Source organism: Watersipora subatra, chromosome 8, assembly GCF_963576615.1.
Source record: "Watersipora subatra chromosome 8, tzWatSuba1.1, whole genome shotgun sequence".
NCBI lineage: Eukaryota > Metazoa > Bryozoa > Gymnolaemata > Cheilostomatida > Watersiporidae > Watersipora > Watersipora subatra.
In genome coordinates this window covers 16,178,816-16,199,885 of record NC_088715.1, presented here as the reverse complement: position 1 = coordinate 16,199,885, position 21,070 = coordinate 16,178,816, and the positions used below count along the sequence as shown (strand labels likewise).

Genomic DNA, 21,070 nt, shown 5'->3' with positions numbered 1-21,070 from the left:
ATGTAGAGCTTCTACACAGACTAACAGACAGAATGACTTAGTGAGATTTATCAGGAGAATTCTTTAACAGTATCAAAAAGACAACGCTCCAACTTTTGGCTGATTGCACCGCATTGATGATAGAAAGGGGTGTTGAAGCTCTGCAAGAAACAGTGACAGGTCATATCATTTTTAATACAAATGAGGTTGGATTGCAAATTTTTTTTAAATGTGTGTAATAGAAAAATTTCTCAGCTGTTCAACTGTTTTCGGAATTGAAATCGAAGCAATTTAACCTGAGATACAGCTTTTTATCGAAGGTAGTGTTGGTCAATATTGTCAACAAAAAAAACTGAAGAATCTGTCTTTAAAGATGATGGATTGAATTTTTAACAGTATTATTTGTTGATGTTTAGGAAGGTCATAGCAACCGCACGCTACAAACATTACATTTTAATGAATGCCGCATTGACAAGTTTCACTTTTGGACCCCATTTTTTACTATATAAAATGCCACATTTGTATTAAAAATGATACGACCTGTCAAAAATCTTTTTAATTTATGTCAGCCCTACTGAGCAGCACAAGTGAGGTGAGTGACCAGTACAAAAAAACTCCAAGAGGACTGAGTTAGTTTATTTCTTTAGTTCATCCGGGGCACTATGGAAGCAGCCATGGTGTTGGTAGCACTGTGTACTGCAAAGCAGCAGGTCAGTAGTTCAAGCTCCATTCAGGTCATCAAAAAGCTAGAGAAAACTGGAAAGCACCTTAGAACCCTCTCAAAAAAGGTGGTAAAAATCTAAGCAAATGGATATGGTCATGACAAGATCAACCTGCCCACAATTGAGTCATAACAACACAACTTGCAATGCACTGTAGTCACGCTGAAGTTGCTGAAGCCTTTGCTGTTCAATTACAGCCAAACGACATTGGATTTGAAACCTTGTACCTGAAAACACACCAGAATCCAGATGATGTATGCATACACTGCTTTGACTTGGTGACAAGAGATGATTTAATGGACCAATGAATATTAGATATTAGCTTGTGGAGCCATGAACCATATGCGTTGCTCTGAAAATGGACTGTAACCATGCCCATTGATGCCAGTTTTTTTCAGAGGTACATCGGAATCATATGTACTTCAAAATCAATTCAGTATACAATTGCAACTGCCTACAGCACAGTTTGCGCCTGTCTCACAGATGCAGAGTCACCGAACCACTTTATGCTCAAATCTGAATACTATAGAACAGTAAAGGCTCCAGGAAAAAAAACTAGTTGGTTTCTAGGCTTGTTATTGAGTAGTATGTTTGACACCAACCTACTTCTCCGTGAGCCTCTACCGAGTTACAATCAAGGCGGTAACGCATCATTATCATGCATCACCCATATACCGTAATTTGCTTAATAATTTCCAGGCACCTGTTGATGATTGTCAGAACCTATTCTGTTAGTTTCACATGCTTAAACCCAATATTAACAATTATTCTGCTTCGCTCATATCATGAATAGTCTTCAAGTTTAAATGCTACAATTTATTTTAATACCACAATTCTCAAACAGACATACAGTTATTTTTGTGCTGGTAAATGTGAGGCCTATTTATACCTTTCCTTGCATATACTTTACTGCTTGCTATCAAATACTAAGGTAATAGAACCAAAATCAGTTACTGACAGTGAAGATGCAATGCTCAGCAGCTGCCGATTAAGAGTATACAATGGCACTTTGACCTTGAACTATAGCTCATGATCACCATCATTTATTGGTGGTTTGACATGGTAGGAAATGGATCTATGATGATAGCGCAGATGTGATACATACCCACAGTTTTATGGCTATATTGTATAAATAAGTTACCTTGGTCCTAAAGCAGTGACTACTGCCAGAATCAAAACAGTTAAAAATTGTAAATAACTATATAAAAATAAATATTAGAAATACCATTGACAGAGCATGGTAGCTAACGTTAAGCATTTTATTACCAACATCATACTACTCGAACTGCCTTCAATAATAATTTAACTTGGACTAAACTGCTTGAAATAATATATACTTTCCATTTATAACCAACAACTTATCATCCCAAAGATTGCATAAAAAATACTTGTTAACAATTTGATTTGTTTATCAAATTCAAACCGTAAATCAATTTACAGTTTTCAAACTAAATCCCAAATCATGTTTGTATTTGTCCAAATCAAATCAATGAATCAATTCACCAATGAATCAAAGAAACATTCTATCAATCCTAAATCACCAAACCTGTTTTCAGGTTATTGTATTTTATTGTGCAAAAATAACCTAAACATAGCCTGGGTACCAAGTCATAATGTAAATACACACAAATGAAAGTTTGCCAGTGTGTTATGAATATGATAAGAATCTAGGGTGGCAAACTGAAATATGGTAAACAGGTTACAAAGTGATGTTAATTTGATAATAAATATGATTAAATATACCATGATTCAGTTCAATAGAAATATGACTAGATGGAAGTCTTAATTGAGAAAATAGCCTTAGTGCATTTGTGCTATGTCAGAAAACATTTGTAGGACGTCATTGATGCCAAACTCAAGAGTGATATTAGAGGCGGCGTAGCACTTGGCTAACATATTAACGAATAGATTGTACTGGTTGAGAAACTCTTTCTGCATGGAATTCCAGACAACCTGTAGAAAAATAATACACATGCATGCACAAAGTTTAGTATTTCATACACCCAAATAGTAACAACCGACGAAAAGTTGCAGTGATAAAGGTCAAGGCTATAGTCTGAAAACTGACAACTTTTAACCATCGTTAACCTTGGAGGTTGCAAGCACTGAGAGATGCTGCAGTACTATGCAGATAAACTAAAACCTACAAGCAGTTTGGAAGGGGAGTTGTGGCAGCAATAGTTAAACCAATCAGCAAATGGCACCTAGTGATTGGCCAACTAAGTCATACTAGTAATTCAGATTAACTCTACAGTGATGCTGTCATCTCATATAGTATATGATAAGAGCAATAACATTGTAAGTGCTGACTAGCTTAGTTGCTATATGCGCGGTTAGAAACTTGCAGTTGCAATCTTTGAGTTCAAATCCAGCAAGAACCGAGTTTTTCATGCAAATATTTTAATAGCTACCCTAGGACACTTATATTTCACTAGTATTTAGTTTCATGAGTAGCATACAGAGTAAAGTTTCGCTGCAACTTAATTTTGCAGCTCGGATGAGTGCGAAAATATAGTGATGTGAAAATAAATGCAGTGAAACAACCATAATTAGATTCCTCAGGTTCAGTTCACCGATACGAACAAATGCCAATTTGGGACTAGTTTGTAATTGTGAACCGCAGGTAGAATGGTGTGGGTGAGATCGATAATGCAATTTGATCGCTTGCTGCCAGTTGTTTCTTGGACTATCAATGAGCAAAGCTATTTAATTTCGCGTTTTCACTCGTTCGTTATGATAGTTTAGTTTCGCACATGAAATTTTCGCGAGAGGATGACTCCGCTAAAACGTGAAAGTTAGATGAGGCGAATACATAAGTATCCTAGGGTATAGCAGGATAGGCAGATAATGAAAGACGAAGAAAAACTTTGAGATTTATATAGATTGGACATAACTTAAGAGTGAAGTGAGCATGCCTACAGGCCATGATAGATTAATCAATCAGATTATGCAAACCAACACTGCTTAGAGCATGCGATTTTTAGGAGACAGAATTGAGTAACCTTAGATGTTAGATTAGGAAATCATCTTGCATGCTAACATGATTGTCATGATATTAGCATACTAGCAGATATATAAGCACATCGCTGCTTCTTTCGACTCTGTTAAACTAATAATGACAAGATGAGTAAAGCCAGGGCCACACAAAACTGGAGGTTCCGCTGTCAGGAACTTGGGTTCATAGCAACAGACCAAATAAATAAAGAGTAACAACAGAATAGCTTCAGATCTACTCAATTTGATTCAGTCAGGCACAACCAGAGGTAGCATTTGATTGGACAACACATTAATAGCGAATACAACTTTTCATGTTATTTCTTAACAAAATGACTAGATCTAATGTGTTTCGGGGAGTAACAAAATAAATTAGAGAAAAGACGATAATGAGCAAAACTGATTTTGGTTCTGAGCTGAGTGGCCAATTATGAATAATTTAGTAACTTTATCTGAAGTAAGAGAACACTTAGTTAAGTCAGCCTGAGGCTTGAGAGTTAAAATTTTACCAGAAGGTTAAAAATGTTTTGAAGGTTTAAATGAAATAAACTGATGAACTATGGGTAGGATAAGTCATAGGTAAGTCTATGTGGGTGTATTTAGACCAAAGGCGCGGCTACATGGCAGCTGAAGCGATGCTTTTGATATTAGAAGCCTCAGATGGATGAAGCAGCCAAAATTGCTAAAACGTAAAAGCTTGCAACCGATCGGTTTCAGTCATGTTTGATTTCATTCGGCTAGGAGAACCCGAAAGTCGTATCTGATTGGCTAAAGCATTTTAGTGAATATATTTTTACTGTGTGTTTTATAAGCAAGCGATCCTTTGGTTTTAACACTATAAGTATGAGCTTATAGCGTTTATTTAAATTACTTATTGCCCATTAGTTAAATGAAATCACACGACATTATCTTAAGAAATAGCTAGATCGAACTTAATTTCTTGAGATTGGGACTACGTGGCCATTCATTAAAAAGTTGGTTGCACTTCGGTAGTTTTATTACAACTGCCATGTGGCCTTAATAATCACCTGCAACAAGTTCTGTTCCTCACACATGTGCTTCTCAAGCCTCCTGTAGAGTGTCTCCAGCCCATTCTTTATCTGTCAACAGAGACTACATCTATATCTATCAACAGAGACTACATCTATATCTGTTAACAGAGACTACATCTATATCTATCAACAGAGACTACATCTATATCTATCAACAGAGACTACATCTATATCTATCAACAGAGACTACATCTATATCTATCAACAGAGACTACATCTATATCTGTCAACAGAGACTACACCTATATCTGTTAACAGAGACTACATCTATATCTATCAACAGAAACTATATCTGTATCTGTTAACAGAGACTACATCTATATCTATCAACAGAGACTACATCTATATCTGTTAACAGAGACTACATCTATATCTATCAACAGAGACTACATCTATATCTATCAACGGAGACAAACCTAAAAACAAAAGGTTTGAAACCAAACAGCCATCCAAGTAGACAATGGCCTTAATAACAGAATTACCAAATAATGTTACCTCCTTTGCAGGGTATTCCTTGATGACTTTCCTTAGCTTTTGTTTGTTAAACGCGAGTACATATCCCACCTCCTCTGCTTTCACTCCAGACTTTAACTCCTCCTCAACTCCCTCAAAGAAAAGCTAAAAAAGGGTACTACATATAATAACTGATATAATGTCATAACTGATATAATAACTACATATAATATAATAACTGATATAATGTCATAATTGTCAATAACTAGTTGTGCAAGTAGTTGGAAACTCAGAAAAAAAGTAAAGTTAAAAAGAAACAATTATTAAAAATAAGTTGATGCGCTAGAAATCCAAGGTATGGATAGGAACAAATACAAGGTTATGATGGCTGTTAGTAGTTGAAAATATTTCCATAAGAAATAAATTTAGAAAGCTAAAATCCACTAAGAGAACTACAGAAGCTATTTATTTCTCAATTGTCACCAAGGTTCCTTGAGGTGATGCCACATTGATGAAACTAGATGGTAGTTTCTATGTTCAGAGTTATTCATTATATGGTCACAACATGGCCGACAATCATAGGTACAGTGATTTGGGTGGCAAAGAGAAGTTTTAGAGCTCGATGTTTTCCAAAAGAGAAGAAAACTACTATCTTATTATCAGAATGCTAACTTTTTAACAACTTTGTCTTTTATTACGTTGCTAAGAGGTTTCTATGAGAGCCAACAAGTAATTACCTGACAGCTGAGCATTTATAGCCATGAGGTGACAACTCCTATTACAGAATTCTAAACCGAGACAGAATATTTGGAAAAGACTTACTGTTAGTCTCTCCATAGGCCGGCCGAGCTGCTCTAGTACGTACGCTTGCATGTGCTCCTCGTATCGAGCCTTTGCGTCTTTCTTCTGAACCTCAAGGCATACAATCTTCAGGCGTGAGAGCACAGCTGTAAATAACAGGAGACGCTACTGCCACCAGAACATGCCTGCTAGTCTTCTATAACCCTGAACTTTAAAGAACTGAAGCAAGAAGATTATATGGCTTGTCTATTGCTGTGGTGCAAAATCACTAAGTTTCTGTGTGAGATAATTTGGATTTCAGTATAGGCCCATACATTTCGCTACTGTAAAAACATGTTTTACCCGTGCATGTTCTTTAAACTGATTCAAAATGAGGAAATTTAATGCCAACACACGACAGAAGGCAACTTCAGAATAAAGACAAATGCGCAAACAGAGTTTCTGTTATTCCTAGGTTTATAGCATAGGACTACGTAAATCATTGCGCACCACGAGCTGCATAGTACGGCTCGGCACAGCAATTGCACATGGCCAAAAGTTGCTTGGTGCGAATTTAGAACGATTCGTACAAAATATTTCTGACTAGTGAGCACTTAATTAATTAGCAAATCATATCTCTATTTAAATGAAGGGAACCAATCATATGCCTGAGTTGAGCCAATAGAAAACATATTTGAAGTTGACAGTGAGCTCAGTCTCACTTTGCATGAAAATGTTAATATTTTATCAATTTCTTCTTCGCGTCCAGCCAAGTCAGGCGTATTACAGCTACTGAGGCTTCCCAAATTGTAGATCAACTGACTTTGATAATTATCTATTTAGTAATAGTATTAGTGATAGTGATTATTTTATTTTTAACACTAATAATAGTGTCATCAACTATAGTAATAGTGATACATCTTTAAACTCAGAACATATGAGTCATGGATGTTAGTTACGGTAGTACTGGAAGTGGTCAAAGACTGCTCATGCTGCAACATATTTGTACAATTTTATGAAATCATATGATTTAAAATGTTATGCTCATTATTTTGGTATCAAAACCTTTTTCACAGGCCTTGCGGCTCAACAATTAGGGACAACTTATATATAATATCAAATATTATGTTTTGCCGAACATTTAATTTTGTCCTAGTAAAAAAATATTGGGTAGCGAAAGTGTTAATAAACGAAGACTAAAAATGAAATCTTTTTAAGAGTGTACAATTGGCTGGATGCATGAATGGGGTTTACACTGCAAGCCCTGTGAATTTAAATCAAAATTCTACCCATCTGTGAAAATATTAGAGATGACACAAAATTTTTGTGTACTTTATCAGAAGGTATCAGTATTTTTCTATCATTTGCAAAAGTCCTTGATGTTTGAGGTGATCTGATCTGATTGGCTTGTTTCAAGATGAAAATCGAGAAAACTTCATCGCGATTAAAACGCTGAGAAAAAAATATGTGCCGAAATGATGTCACTAGTTGTTATCGTTGCTATTGTTGATATCAGCTATTGCGGTGAAGTTGAAGCATTACACGTCTCTATTCTGTCAGTTTCTTTGCGATTATAGACATCATAATCGCACTTTCATTTGATCTGAGCGATTTAATTGCAATAAAGTTTTATCAATTTTAATCTTGAAACATCCTGGCAATCCAATCGCCTTAAGCATAAAAAACAATCGCAAATGATAGAAAAATCCTAATACTTTCAAACTAAATTTGCTAAAAATTTTGTGCAAGTTAATTTTTAATAGCTGGTAATCTGTGATAATATGAATTACACCCCTATTTGGTACCAGTGAAAGTTATGATAGACATATTCACGTGTAAGCTGTCGAAGAGATCAATTTTATACACACCAGCTTCGGCTACTCACCGTGGATCCTGTGAAAGTTTTCAAACATGACAACGTGTCTGGGGGTCTTGAGGTGCTCCGACGCTATCCTGGCCACCTCATTGAAGAGACACTGGGCTATGACCTTGTACGCTTTGTCAAGGTCAGAGCGTCTATCTGAATTATGAAATATGCTCTCAGACTGCTCTGCAAACTCCTACAAAACCAAATCCAACTCTCCGCAAAGTATCGCAACTCCCAAATAATCTGAGATGACTCTGAACGAGACCTAGAGATCAGCTATTTTAATCTAAAATAAGAAAAACAACTAAAGCAATACATTTTGTCTGAGAGCTTTACACACTAAATGATCCATTTTACATTTCTTACAATTTAGTAAGCACGCACGTGGGAAAAAAACATATTTTTAGTTGACTTAACACATAGAAGCCTGAGCCCGAGAAAATTCAGAGAATCATTTTTCCACTAGATCCTAAGTCCGAGTGAACTCCAGTGCGTAGTTTTGCACTTCAGGTTTATGTGGGAATACAAAACGTTTAGGCTTGTGAAGTAATACGCTTCAAGCCTAATTCTTAAGTATTCAAGTCGATTGAGAAATTAGTTCTTGAGACATTGCCTAAATACCGACGACATTTCTTATCGACCGAAAAATTAAAAATGGCTGCTGGCAAAACATTAGTTTCTAATGACACACTGATTGAAATACTTTGCTACGAAGGATCAAAAATAGGCAAAGCTAGAAAGCTTCTCTTCAGCTACAAGAGCTTCACAGTAAAACTATTTGTTTTTCTACTCATAGTAAATACAAACATTCTATCAGACTCGATGTACTACAACCAATATGTTTTTTCAGTTGCCTCTAAAACTTCACATCTTTGAAAAAAAAGAAGAAATTCACTCTATTTGATTTCAGTCTTCTTTTTCATTGAGTTCTACCAATGATATAAAACCTCCACAGGATTGGTAATGGCCATCATGTGGGCAGGGTTGAATTATCGAGCTCTGTTGGATTTGTGCTAGCCTGGGTTTCGGAGCTAACGCAATTCGCCTTGTTAGATTTTTGGGTTTAGGTTTTTATTGCAGATATGCGGATATCAAACCACGAATCAGCAAATCTTGAATTTCTACGGGTTAGGGATAATACCTAACCAGAAAAATGGATACACGGAAAATAAAACATTTCAAATTAACTATTTTTACCAATATTGAGATTGGTAGGGGTCCTAGTATATGCTCAAAATTAAATATAATTTACCCAAATCACCCGAAAAACGAGCTTTGTTCCTTAATTTTTGATTAATATTTTGCCACCCCTACCATGAAATGACAAAGTCTTTCATCGTTGTCACATCGTTTGACCTGGCCAATAAGATGGGACAGCAGGCAAAGCTGTGCAGAGTAGTTTTCATACTCAAAATCTAAATCTAAAACCAAATTTGGGCCATTTTACAATGGCGACTATTAATATCATGAATGCTTGTGAATGGCAACAAACTGATCATAAATGTGACAATATTGGGCAACTACATTTATTTGACAACAAAATGAAACCAACAGATCAGCGAAATAACCACCATTGTTCATAATATTTGCAAATTTACAAGGGGGTTTATTCCGCGTATTTCTATGTTCTGGTGCCGTGTTCGGGTTCATCCTAACAGAGCTCGAACATTAAACTCCGCCCACCTGATGGCCGTAACCAATCAAGTGGGGGTTTTATATCATTGGTTCTACAAGCTTGAAACTTTAATATAGTATTCAGATCAAAAAGTATTATGCTATTTCAAGGTTTTACACAATCGATGGAAAGTTGTTAAGATCAGGGAACTCTCTTGCGTATACAAGACTGGGGTTTAATGTGTTAAGCCTTGGAACTATCCTACAATTATCAAGGACCCTTTTCTTGACACGATCATGTTAGTATGCTTTGAAACATTATAAACACAAACATGATGGTGCAAAAGCTACAGAGCAAAAGTAAAAGTGAACGGAATACTCTGGGATCCTTACTTCAAATGAATGCACAAATGGTATGATTCCACATCGACTCTTTTTGCTAGCCTTGGCTTCCTCAAATGACCGACAAAGTTGTTTCTACAAACAAAATCGTTTGTATGTTAACTGTCAGTAAACCTGAAGCCTTAACAGAATAATTGACTTATATCCATGCTAAACGTAGATGTGAGCAATTCCTTAAAAACCGATTATGACGTCTGCTTAGCTAACTGCGACCAGAGGCTGTATGTCTGATAAAAACATTGTTGCGTAAATAATGGTTCTGTGATCATGGCTGGACATGTCTGCATTCAGTGGGAAGAGAATCTCAACAACTGGAGACACGCTCGTAGACAGAGAGCAAATGAAGGTTGAATAGCATTCCTGTCACCACCTGTCACCACCAGTGACCGTTTCTGGGAATTAAACTCAACCTGCTGTTGCAAGACAGGCATCTTAGACCACTAGGCTACGCTGCCCTCTAACATAGATATATTCGCACATATTATTTTATGAAATTTTTTACAATACTTGGGTACCTGGGTGTACAAATCTACACAAATCTTATGCATTAATAAAATATACAAACATAGATACGGATATACCTGCTGATGTATAAATGAAACTGGAAGAGAACACAAATTTTAGTGAGTTTCCACAACTGATGTTGATGGCTGATGTTGATATCTGAGACAAATCTCTATGACACACATGCGAAACATCTCAAACTGTTTTCCAGAATAGCATTTTATGAAAAGTTGCTGGTACAGGGAAGTCTGTGTGTCATGTCAGTCCTCTGATCAAGCACGTCAGTCCTCTGATCAAACATGTCAGTCCTCTGACTGAACATGTCAGTCCTCTGATCAATCATGTCAGTACTCTGATCAAACACATCAATCCTCTGATCAAACATGTCAGTCCTCTGATCAAACATGTCAGTCCTCTGATCACACACAACAGTCCTCTGATCAAATACATCAGTCCTCTGGTCAAACATGTCAGTCCTCTGATCAAGCATGAAGTCTACCAGATATTTCAACTTTGGATCATTTCTACTGCTTGTCAAGGTTGATACTTTACATTTTCCTAAGTTAAATAACAAAAAATTGGATAACCTAGTTAACCAATTATAACCAAGGCGTAGCCAGATAGCCACAATCAACATATATTTAAATATGAAAACCAACAAAATTTTTATATTTAAATATGCATTTTTGTATTCTTATTTTCATCTTACAAAGATCGCCACCTTGACAAAATGGCATACGAAAACTTTGAAAGTGCTGAATAACTCACAGTTGGCTATGTTGACAAATATATAGCAGCTGTTGAACTATGGTATTATCCATGCAAGCTTTTGTGATACCGGTATAGCTTCCAATTTGAATGCTAGTAGCTGGGAGGAGGGGCGGCTGGAAGGTGAGTTAAATGGTGGGGGGGGGTGGAGCTGGAGGTGCAGGTGGATGGAGGATGTAAATGAGGAGGTTAGAGAGGGGATGGTAGGAACTGGTAGTGGCTGAAGAGCAGATTGGTAAACATGCAGGTAGGACAAAAATAGTGATGAGAGAGAGAGAGTAGATCGCAGAGAACTATAAAGATACGGATATTATAAATGTTTATAGATAATAATATAACACTAGTTTATAAGCCCCTACTCATCAGAGATACAAACACAAGTAAATCAATGGTTACATTTACTGGGTTTCCATCTTTCAAATAAATCAGAGTTTCTTTCACTCCGAATCGTAGAAACGGTAAAATCTGAACGGATTCGACGTCAACTCACTTCGCAAAATTTGTCCGAAGGCATTCGCATTGGTACTACTATTTGATGTAACAGAAATGCTCATTGTAGATGGATTCAAGTCGATAATAACTGGCTAAGCTCTCTCCAGTGGAGGTAAAAAAATTCAACACATTTCATCACACTAACAGGCGAGTATATTCTAACTACTATTGCCAATGATAGGTTGCTCGAACTACAATGAGATAATTACCTTTTTATTTATTTTATTACCATATTCATTTAATAGCTGAACCTACCGATTGTACAGATTCCAACTGCACCGGTGCAAATCTCTTTCTAGGCTTCACTCTTCTAGCATAGAAAAAGTTCTTTTACTAAAAGCGATTGTCGTTTATGTGACCTCTGAAGTAGTAACTGTATAGTAAGTAGTAAATTATGTAGCCATTTTGTAATATGGAGGAATATTAATATTTTTAATAATAAAGAAAATGCTGATCAGGTATCCTGGCTGAGTTAGTAAAACAAGTGTATGCAACCAGAAGTGAAAAGTGGCCGTGACCTGAAAGCAAGTCTCCTTTAAAAAGTTTTGTTTTGATGAGTAAATCGCTAGTATTGAAAAAATCGTTAAAATGCAACTCCGCCGAATCGCTGAAACGGTAGTGCGAACTTGTCGGCAGAGGTCAACTCCAAATCCCTCCAAAGCATGAAAACCCAGTGATTATAACAGTAGATCTCATACCAAAATAAAGCAAAATAATTACAACTTGGTTAATACTAACAAGCTGATATTATTGTCATTCCCAACTTTACATTCATGTCGAAAACCGCTACTAACGTACACGAAATGAGCTGTAAAAAATATATATGTTTTAACTTGTGTTGTTTTAAAATGTGCTAAAAGTTCAGCAACAAATCAAAGGAGCCAATTTAGCTATTTTCAGATTAAATTTGATGAAAACATTCCAGAGAAATATAAAAAGATTGAGAAATACGTACCGTATATTTCAATATAAAATGTGTCAAAGGTTCAACAATACATCAAAGCAACCAATTTGTTATTTATAAGTAAAATTTAACTAGGCTAAGCAAAAAAGAGAAAAATATTTTTGAAAAATATACAACACAAGTACCACTACCTATCTTTGGACTATTGATGTTGTCTACTTGACAAAAAAGTGTACAGTACATGTATATTATTAGCAAGAGTGCCAGAATTAATTAAACGATGCCATAATTTTATCACAATTGTATAATAATGAACCATATCAACATACATGTACCTTAGCTATTTAAATTACTGATCAAAGGCTTTATTAGTTTATTTATGTAGCAAAACAGTCAATACTATCAATGCTCAGTCGATACCATCAATATTCTAGCAATGCTATCAATATTCTAGAAATGCTATCAATATTCAGTCGATACTATTAATATTCTAGAATTACTATTAATTTTTAGTCAATGCTATCAATATTCAGTCAATACTATCAAGATTCAGTCAATACTATCAATATTCAGTCAATACTATCAATATTCAGTCAATACTATCAATATTCAGTCAATACTATCAATATTCAGTCGATACTATTTAATATTCAGTCAATACTATCAATATTCAGTCAATACTACCAATATTCAGTCAATACTATCAATATTCTGGCAACCAGCCATATTAGCTTTATTGTGTTGATTTCATTCAACTGTCTACAAGGTGGTCAAAACTACTTACTATAAAATCATCAAAATTCCTCTTCACGGATACCAAAACTGAGAAATAGACTTTGCCAAGAAATGAGCCAGACCCTCCGCTGCCGGCAGCCTTTGAATGATGACTCAGGTGTACCAACAGACTCATAGAGTAACTGGAATACAGATAATCCTAACTTGAGTGCAATGTAATAGTACAATTTTTTTCCATTCAGGAAAGATCTTACATGGGTCGAAGGTCAGGCTACGCATTATAAGGCACAAGAAACATCCGAACATCGCAACAAACCTAGTTTTTAAGCTAGTTGTCATTATTTAGGATGACCCGACTCAAGTATCAGCAAATCAAACTTTTATGGCCTTTAAAAAATCCATATGTTTATCACTGCATTGACAGAAAAATGTTTAGTAATTGTTCAAAAGTGGCCAATTAGCACAGGTGTCATTCATATACATAGTGACCTTTTACAGTAGGTGTTATAAACACGATGACCTATTCCAGTGAATATTATATACATAGTGACCTATTACCGTGAGTATTATATACATAGTGACCTATTACAGTAGGTGTTATATACATAGTGACCTATTACAGTAGGTGTTATATACATACAAAGTATCCTGCTTTACACAGTGATTTATAAAATTGAGCAGCAACTTGTCGAGGGAAGAGAAAATCCCGCTGAGCAGCATCTGGGTCTCAACGCTGCTGCCCTTTCTGCAAACATAGAAGAAAACTAGTTATATGAAATATTCATGAAAATGCATCATAATGGAAAAAAGGACAACTTATTATATAGATAACAACTAACCAATCATTCCCATTACAGGCAGAAAAGCTAAAGACAACTTCTCGCATTAGAAATAAAGTATGAGGCAACTCCTTATATTAACAAATAAGTACCAGACTTTTCATATTAGCAATAAAGTGCAGGACAACTCCTTGCCTTAACAAATAAGTGACAGACAACTCCTCACAATAAAAATGCAGTGAAAGACACCTTTTTGCATAGGCAAAAAAATAATAAACAATTTCTTGCATTAGCAATAAAGTAACTGACACTCCTCATATTGGCAAATAAGTAACAGACAACTCCTCACATGACCCATAAAGCAAAAGACAACTTCTTGAAGTAGCAAAGAAGTTACAGACAAAACTATTGCCCAAGCAAAGACTATAGAAAAAAATCATTTATATGTTATGACTGTAACTAAACTAAGCGGCCTTTAGTAGGAGAGACCAATATACCACTCATCATCAGTATATTTCTGATCAGTCTTATTTCATCGATTGAACAAGAAAAAGCAATCCTTTCAACTGCCCCACAGGTCTACAATTGTACGAGCTAGGTGTAAACTATATAAAGAATCAGTAACTGTAGCACCAATGCTTCTTTGTAACAGATTATATGATCCGTAAAAGAAGGTAGTGAATGAACAAAGCAAATCTGGCCAATCAGAATGTTGAATCAAGTCAAAGAAGACAATTGAATTGGATTGAATCAAGTATGTTAAGACTTTTGGAGGCAGTAGAGCTAACAGAATATCAATATCAATAAATCATCATGCAAAGGCTGACGCGCTAGTACAATATCTATTTGCTATATAGCACCACACTACTAAAATATATATTTGCTATATAGCAACACGCTAGTAACAACCCTTAACATAAAACTACCGCAATCTGCACCCCAAAACCAAATTTAAGTGATCAGAAAAAACCGGAAAAGTTCTTGATACAAATAAATCATTTCACAGTAACTGTACAGTCATTAAGTTAGAAAGTTATTTTTTTTAATTTGGAAGAGTCACACGGATGAGTTTGGAAGGAATTTGGGAATCTTGAAAAGGATTAGGCAACTCACATGTATTTTACAGCTTGTATAATATAAAATCCCGTATAACGTAAACGTTCTCGGGGTGGATTATTCGCTTTGTTGAGGGTATGCTGTGAAAATGGATGAGAAAATAGCTCGAACCTTAACAGATTTCATAAGCCAGAGAACTCAGAAGCGTCGGTCCAATAAATAAAATTCACACTTTGACAAACTTCATTGAAAAATCAACACACAAGTGCGGCACCTACATAACAACAACAATGGTGCCTAACACACTTAGTTTGCTACTCATATATAACTTATCAGAGATTCTCTGATATGTTATATATGATTAGCAACTGACATGGCAAAAGGCATTACTTTGCAGAAGACTAACGCTTCAATCATGAATGAAATTTATCCATGCGATCCGTGTGAATAGAAATTATCTTCCCCCAAACAAAATTTAGCTAATCTATTAAGTAAACAGAGATTATCTTCTCCCGGCGCAAACAAAAGTTATTTTCTTTATTTACCGTGAGTAGAAATTATATCACCTGCATCATAATTAGAAGTTGTCTCGCTTATACCTCAAATGAGGATTAACTTGACTAGTTATACTTCCACCATGATAATTCTCGAGAAAAAACAATTGAAAATATTTGGCCATGTTGCTTGTTTGAGCGAGATATTAGCACGCTAAAGATTTGAGGAAATACGCATAGCTGATCTAGGCAGTAGTAGGCAGAGTAGCAAGACGTGCGACAGAGATGATTCGATGCGTGAAAAACAGCAAAGTCATGGTCAGCCTCTTACACCCTGACAAATGTCAATTCTTCCCCGAGATTGGCCTCTGCTTCGTCGCATTCCATCCACTCAATGAGCCCACTACATGAGATTCCAGGTGTCAAACAAGTGCCAGGTGTCAAACATGTGTCAGGTGTCAAACAGGTGTCAAACAGGTCATTATAAAATAACACTGGCCAAGGTGGGATCTAATTAATATACATTTGTACTCTATGACAAGCTTTATAAAAGAATTTTGCAACTACAGTGTGCCCTCGGGTTACAATGACCCTGTTATACAATTTTTCCGTCATACAATGTGGAACACATTGTTTTTCCCCATCACCATACAACTTTTTTTTTGCCATGCAATATCAACAAAACTCTCTCGAAATTCAAATCGGGCAGTCGCTGTGCTGAATAAGTCAGAATAATGAAGATGCCGATATGCTGTTCGCCAAAATCCCTTTCACAACGTAAAAAAAGATTCGATGCTCGCTCTCACTCAGTTCAGCAGTATTATGTTATTAGTTATAGCAAAAACAAAACGAAGGGGATAAAACTTTAGTCGATAACAAAGTTGAAGTTTAGCAAAATACATACTAAAACTTAGCTCTAAGTATGTGTTTAGTAAGCCAAATTCATTTAAGTTAAATTCAACGTTTATGTTATACGTCTGTCTCGAAGGTAAGAACTCCCTTCAGTATGTACTGCACATAGTACATTGTAATACTACATTTAAGTGCAGATCATAACCATTAAATACATTAAATCTATTATAGGTAATTCTAGTTCCTAAGGTTAACATATTATTTTGTTACTAATCTTTAATATGTACATGTACAGTATGTATATAAAACATAGATGATTTTTACTAGGGGTTGTTAGCATTAGATATTTATTATGGGTGTGTATACCCAACTATACAAAATTTTCGCCTTTCAATGCTAACACTGAAACGTATTAAAATCGTATGGCGAGGGTCAACTGTAATTTTATTCCGAAAAACAGACTTACTAGTAAATCACATTCAAGCATGTATCTGCCAAATGTATCTGTATCTGACAAATGTATATATCTGTAAGGACCAATGGTGAAATCAACAAAAGAAAGCCCAAATATTTACCATATTATTGGAAAGAGTTTAACAACAATAATATTAATTATTATATATTACTTAAACGACTACCTAGTGCTTGTATGGTTAAGGCTATTGAACAAGCAACAATCTGTAACTACCTTCTCATGTATACAACCTGCAAAGTTGTGGTTCAACAAAGGCTAGACTAGTCAGAGGTATTAGCAGAAACATCTGGTAATTTGGTAGATAAACTGGATGAAGAAACACAAGAAAGGGAGCTAGGTAGACACAGTAAGCAATCCAGCATTTGTATAAGAGGAAATCTGATGCCCTCAATGAATATGAGATCAAACAAACAATGCATGGACATGTATCTATGACTCGCATTAGCTATTTTAGAATATTCAATGTTTGCTACTATAGAATATATCATTCAGCAGATGTCAAATTATTGTCGTTCTAAAAATATGATTTTTAATAAGACAATAATTTAAAAAAAGACAATGAACATAAATAACGAATGAAATGATTCAAAATATCAGGCTTTGACAGAAGCAGTGGTTGAGGTAAGATCACAAATAAAAATCTTGAAAATATCTTCTCATCGATTTGGATATTGCAGCAATTGTGTGAACTAATAATTTGGTTTGACAATCGTTATGACGACTTGAAAATAACTGAATTTGTGTAAATTGCTCCACTTGGAACTATTTAATCCAAATAAAGTTAGTTCATCTATTACAAGCCACTTGGATATATATCTGTTGCAGTTAAATTTGCCAAAAAAAGATCAATTCAAGCTGCAAAGATATTAGCAAATTGTTTACTTTCAACATCATACAATAGAATTCCTTACTGAACGAATCACAAATAATGATTTGGTAGCCAAAATATGAAAATAGAATAGCTGCTTATCATCATTACAAAATTTTAAAAAGTGCAACTGCTCCAAGGCGAACAGCTTGCCTAAATTGCATGCGTGAGATGAACCTATATATGAAGTATGCATGTATGATGTACATATGGAGTAGATGATGTACATATGGAGTAGATGATGTACATATGGAGTAGATGATGTACATATGGAGTAGATGATGTAATGTACATATGGAGTAGATGATGTACATATGGAGTAGATGATGTACATATGGAGTAGATGATGTACATATGGAGTAGATGATGTACATATGAAGTAGATGATGTACATATGAAGTAGATGATGTACATATGAAGTAGATAATGTACATATAGAGTAGATGATGTACATATGGAGTATATGATGTACATATGGAGTAGATGATGTACATATGGAGTAGATGATGTACATATGGAGTAGATGATGTACATATGGAGTAGATAATGTACATATAGAGTAGATGATGTACATATGGAGTATATGATGTACATATGGAGTAGATAATGTACATATGGAGTAGATGATGTACATATGAAGTAGATGATATACATATGAAGTAGATGATGTACATATGCAGTAGATGATGTACATATGGAGTAGATGATGTACATATGGAGTAGATGATGTACATATGGAGTAGATGATGTACATGCGGAACAAGTGCTGTATATATCATGTAGATGTACATGGGTACAGGGTATGTATGCATGAAGCAGATGGTGTGCGTACCAGGCAGAAGATATACATACAAAGCAAATGGCATAGAAAAAGTGATTTGGAATGTTCACGAATCAAAGAATTAAAATAAACATAATACTCACTCGGTCTCATCTCCAGCTACTATATTCTGTAAATAAACACAAAAAACAATCATTAAACCCTCATCTTTATTGCACAAGTTATGGTGATGCAGAAAGCAACACAATAAAAATATATGAATATTCTAAATACAGATGTACTTCAAATCCAGTGATTTTCTTATGGAGTGATTTTGATTTTGCTTATAAAAATGACTAACTAGCGATCATTGAGCCAATCAACATCCAGTGGCGAGCGAATACACCAATTGCTGAATACAAATGAATCCACTGCAATCAACCACTATAAGAAATTTGTGAAATATTTTAGAGCTGTCAACAGTACAAAGCAGAAAGTAATATTACAGCGCTACATATTCTGAGAAAGCCGAAATCATATGGCATGGCAATAATGCCTGACAAGTAATACGTAGTTGGTCGATAAAATGTTTTCTTTTTAAATTCCTGATCTTCAGGTCTTAAAATTTGCATGGAGCAGATGTTAAACTCTGTATAGCAAATAAAGTGACAGGTCTGAGCAGGTGACTTTAAACCTAATACTTGTGTCATCATCTATTTGATGGCTGACCAAGGCTGAGATACGAGAATGCAGGTGAGCGTAACACGAATTTAGGAGAACGAGACACAAAAAGATGGCAAAGGCGGAAAACAAAGGTGCATGAAAGTCAGTGATAAGCCTAAACCATAAGACAGCCATTGTTGAAATGACCCATATGGATGAGGGAGAGAGAGAGGAAGGAGGGAGGAAGGAGAGAGAAGAAGGGGGAGAAGGAGGGAAAAGGGAGGGGGACAGGGAGAAAGAAGGGGAGCCAGGGAGAGAGAAGGGGAAAACAGGGAGGACAGAAGGGGGACAGGGGGAGAGAAAGGGAGGACAGGGGGAAAGAAGGGGGGGGGGACAGGAGGAGAAGGAGAGAGGATGAGAAGGGGAGAGAGGTGGGGGAAGAGAAGGGGAGAGAGGGTAGGGGAAGGGAGGGTTGAGAGGGAGAGAGAGGAAGAGAGAGAAAAAAGAAAAAAAGAAGAGAGAGATAGGTCAAGGGCGGTAAAGGGAAGGAGAGGGTAGAGGGCAGGGCAGGGAGAGATTTGATTGGACGTCCCGTGGTAATTGAATAACTTTTAATTTTCAATGACTTGTAACTTCAGCAGCTACTAGATTATAAAAATAACATAATATGATATTCAACTTTTGCAATTTGCATAAAATTGCACAAAATTAATCAATAAATCTAATTTTACGAGATAAATAGTTGTGCATTTGACAACAACGCCTGCCATTGAATAGAATCAGAGCATGCGATCTACAAACAAACTATTGGTCAAACAACAGTTTATCAAAGAACCAAAACCATGACAACAGCTCACCTGGTCAATATGAAAAAACTTAATACAGAATTCTTGTTCAGCCATGCAGAGAGGAGACAACTCGGCAAAAGTCTTTTCTACCAGCTACAAAAGACACAAAATAGTGTCTAATAGATACACAACTTTTAAATAGGAAACACACTGAACATTTAATGGTAATACAGAGCTTTACATGAGGCAGAAGTTGTGTACTCTCTGTCTGAGAATTACCTTTGTACAGGCACTTACAGGCAAAAAATGCAGCTTACACAAGCTATGTTATACATGATTGCAAAATGTAATAAATCAAATATACTCTTATAAACGCGTCTAAAATTTATATATTTATAAATTAATTTAAAAATTTATAAATATTTAAATTATATATGAGTTCATGAATTCAATCAATCAATCTGAAGCCATAACTGCCACGAATAGCTTTCATTGTTAGTTCATAGGTAAATCAGACATGCCGACTCCGATTTTATGCTCAAAATAAAGATTGGTCCACTAACTTTTCAAGTTGTTTTTGTTTTTGAAGGCTTTTTTACAGCGATTGAATATCGGTGTCGCAATTGACACAACAACCCCCGCCCATAAATGTGACGTATCCTAGCTTTTTAGGGATGGAAGTTCGGGATTTTTATTCCGATCTAGAATAATTGAGATGGGTGTCTTAAAACCTATCATTCTCTAAATTCAGATAACAACGCTAGCTTGTGATAAAATCGCGCTTTTTTGAGCTCATTTTTCTCGACGTTCAGCCTATTAAACATCCTGTAACAAGCTACAAGCAATGTTAAATAGCTTATCTACCTTTCCTAAAAGACGGAGATTATTTTGAAAGCTGAATTTAGAGAATAATGGGTTTCAAGTCACCCATCTCTATTAATTCTAGACTAAACATATCCATCTTCCATCTCTGAAAAGCAAGGTTATGCCACATATTTATGGGCGGGGGTTGTTGAGTCAATTGGGACACCGATATTGAATCGTGGTAAAAAGCCTTCAAAAACAAAAA

The 21,070-nt window shown here is 35.6% G+C and overlaps 1 protein-coding gene across 1 annotated transcript in view; it reads right to left on the bottom strand.

Moving 5' to 3' along the window:
* Window positions 1–1,942: 1,942 nt before the first annotated feature.
* Window positions 1,943–21,070, bottom strand: part of LOC137401567 (exocyst complex component 1-like) — a 47,826-nt gene continuing 28,698 nt past the window's right edge. Inside the window, exons 14-23 of the mRNA XM_068087995.1 lie at window positions 20,071–20,154; window positions 18,715–18,740; window positions 13,907–14,011; window positions 13,316–13,448; window positions 9,855–9,938; window positions 7,866–8,040; window positions 6,023–6,147; window positions 5,243–5,365; window positions 4,724–4,795; window positions 1,943–2,654 (exon numbers count right to left, since the gene is read on the bottom strand). Coding sequence (XP_067944096.1) covers window positions 2,502–2,654; window positions 4,724–4,795; window positions 5,243–5,365; window positions 6,023–6,147; window positions 7,866–8,040; window positions 9,855–9,938; window positions 13,316–13,448; window positions 13,907–14,011; window positions 18,715–18,740; window positions 20,071–20,154 — 1,080 coding nt within the window. The 3' untranslated portion in view covers window positions 1,943–2,501. The remainder of the gene's footprint in view (window positions 2,655–4,723; window positions 4,796–5,242; window positions 5,366–6,022; window positions 6,148–7,865; window positions 8,041–9,854; window positions 9,939–13,315; window positions 13,449–13,906; window positions 14,012–18,714; window positions 18,741–20,070; window positions 20,155–21,070) is intronic.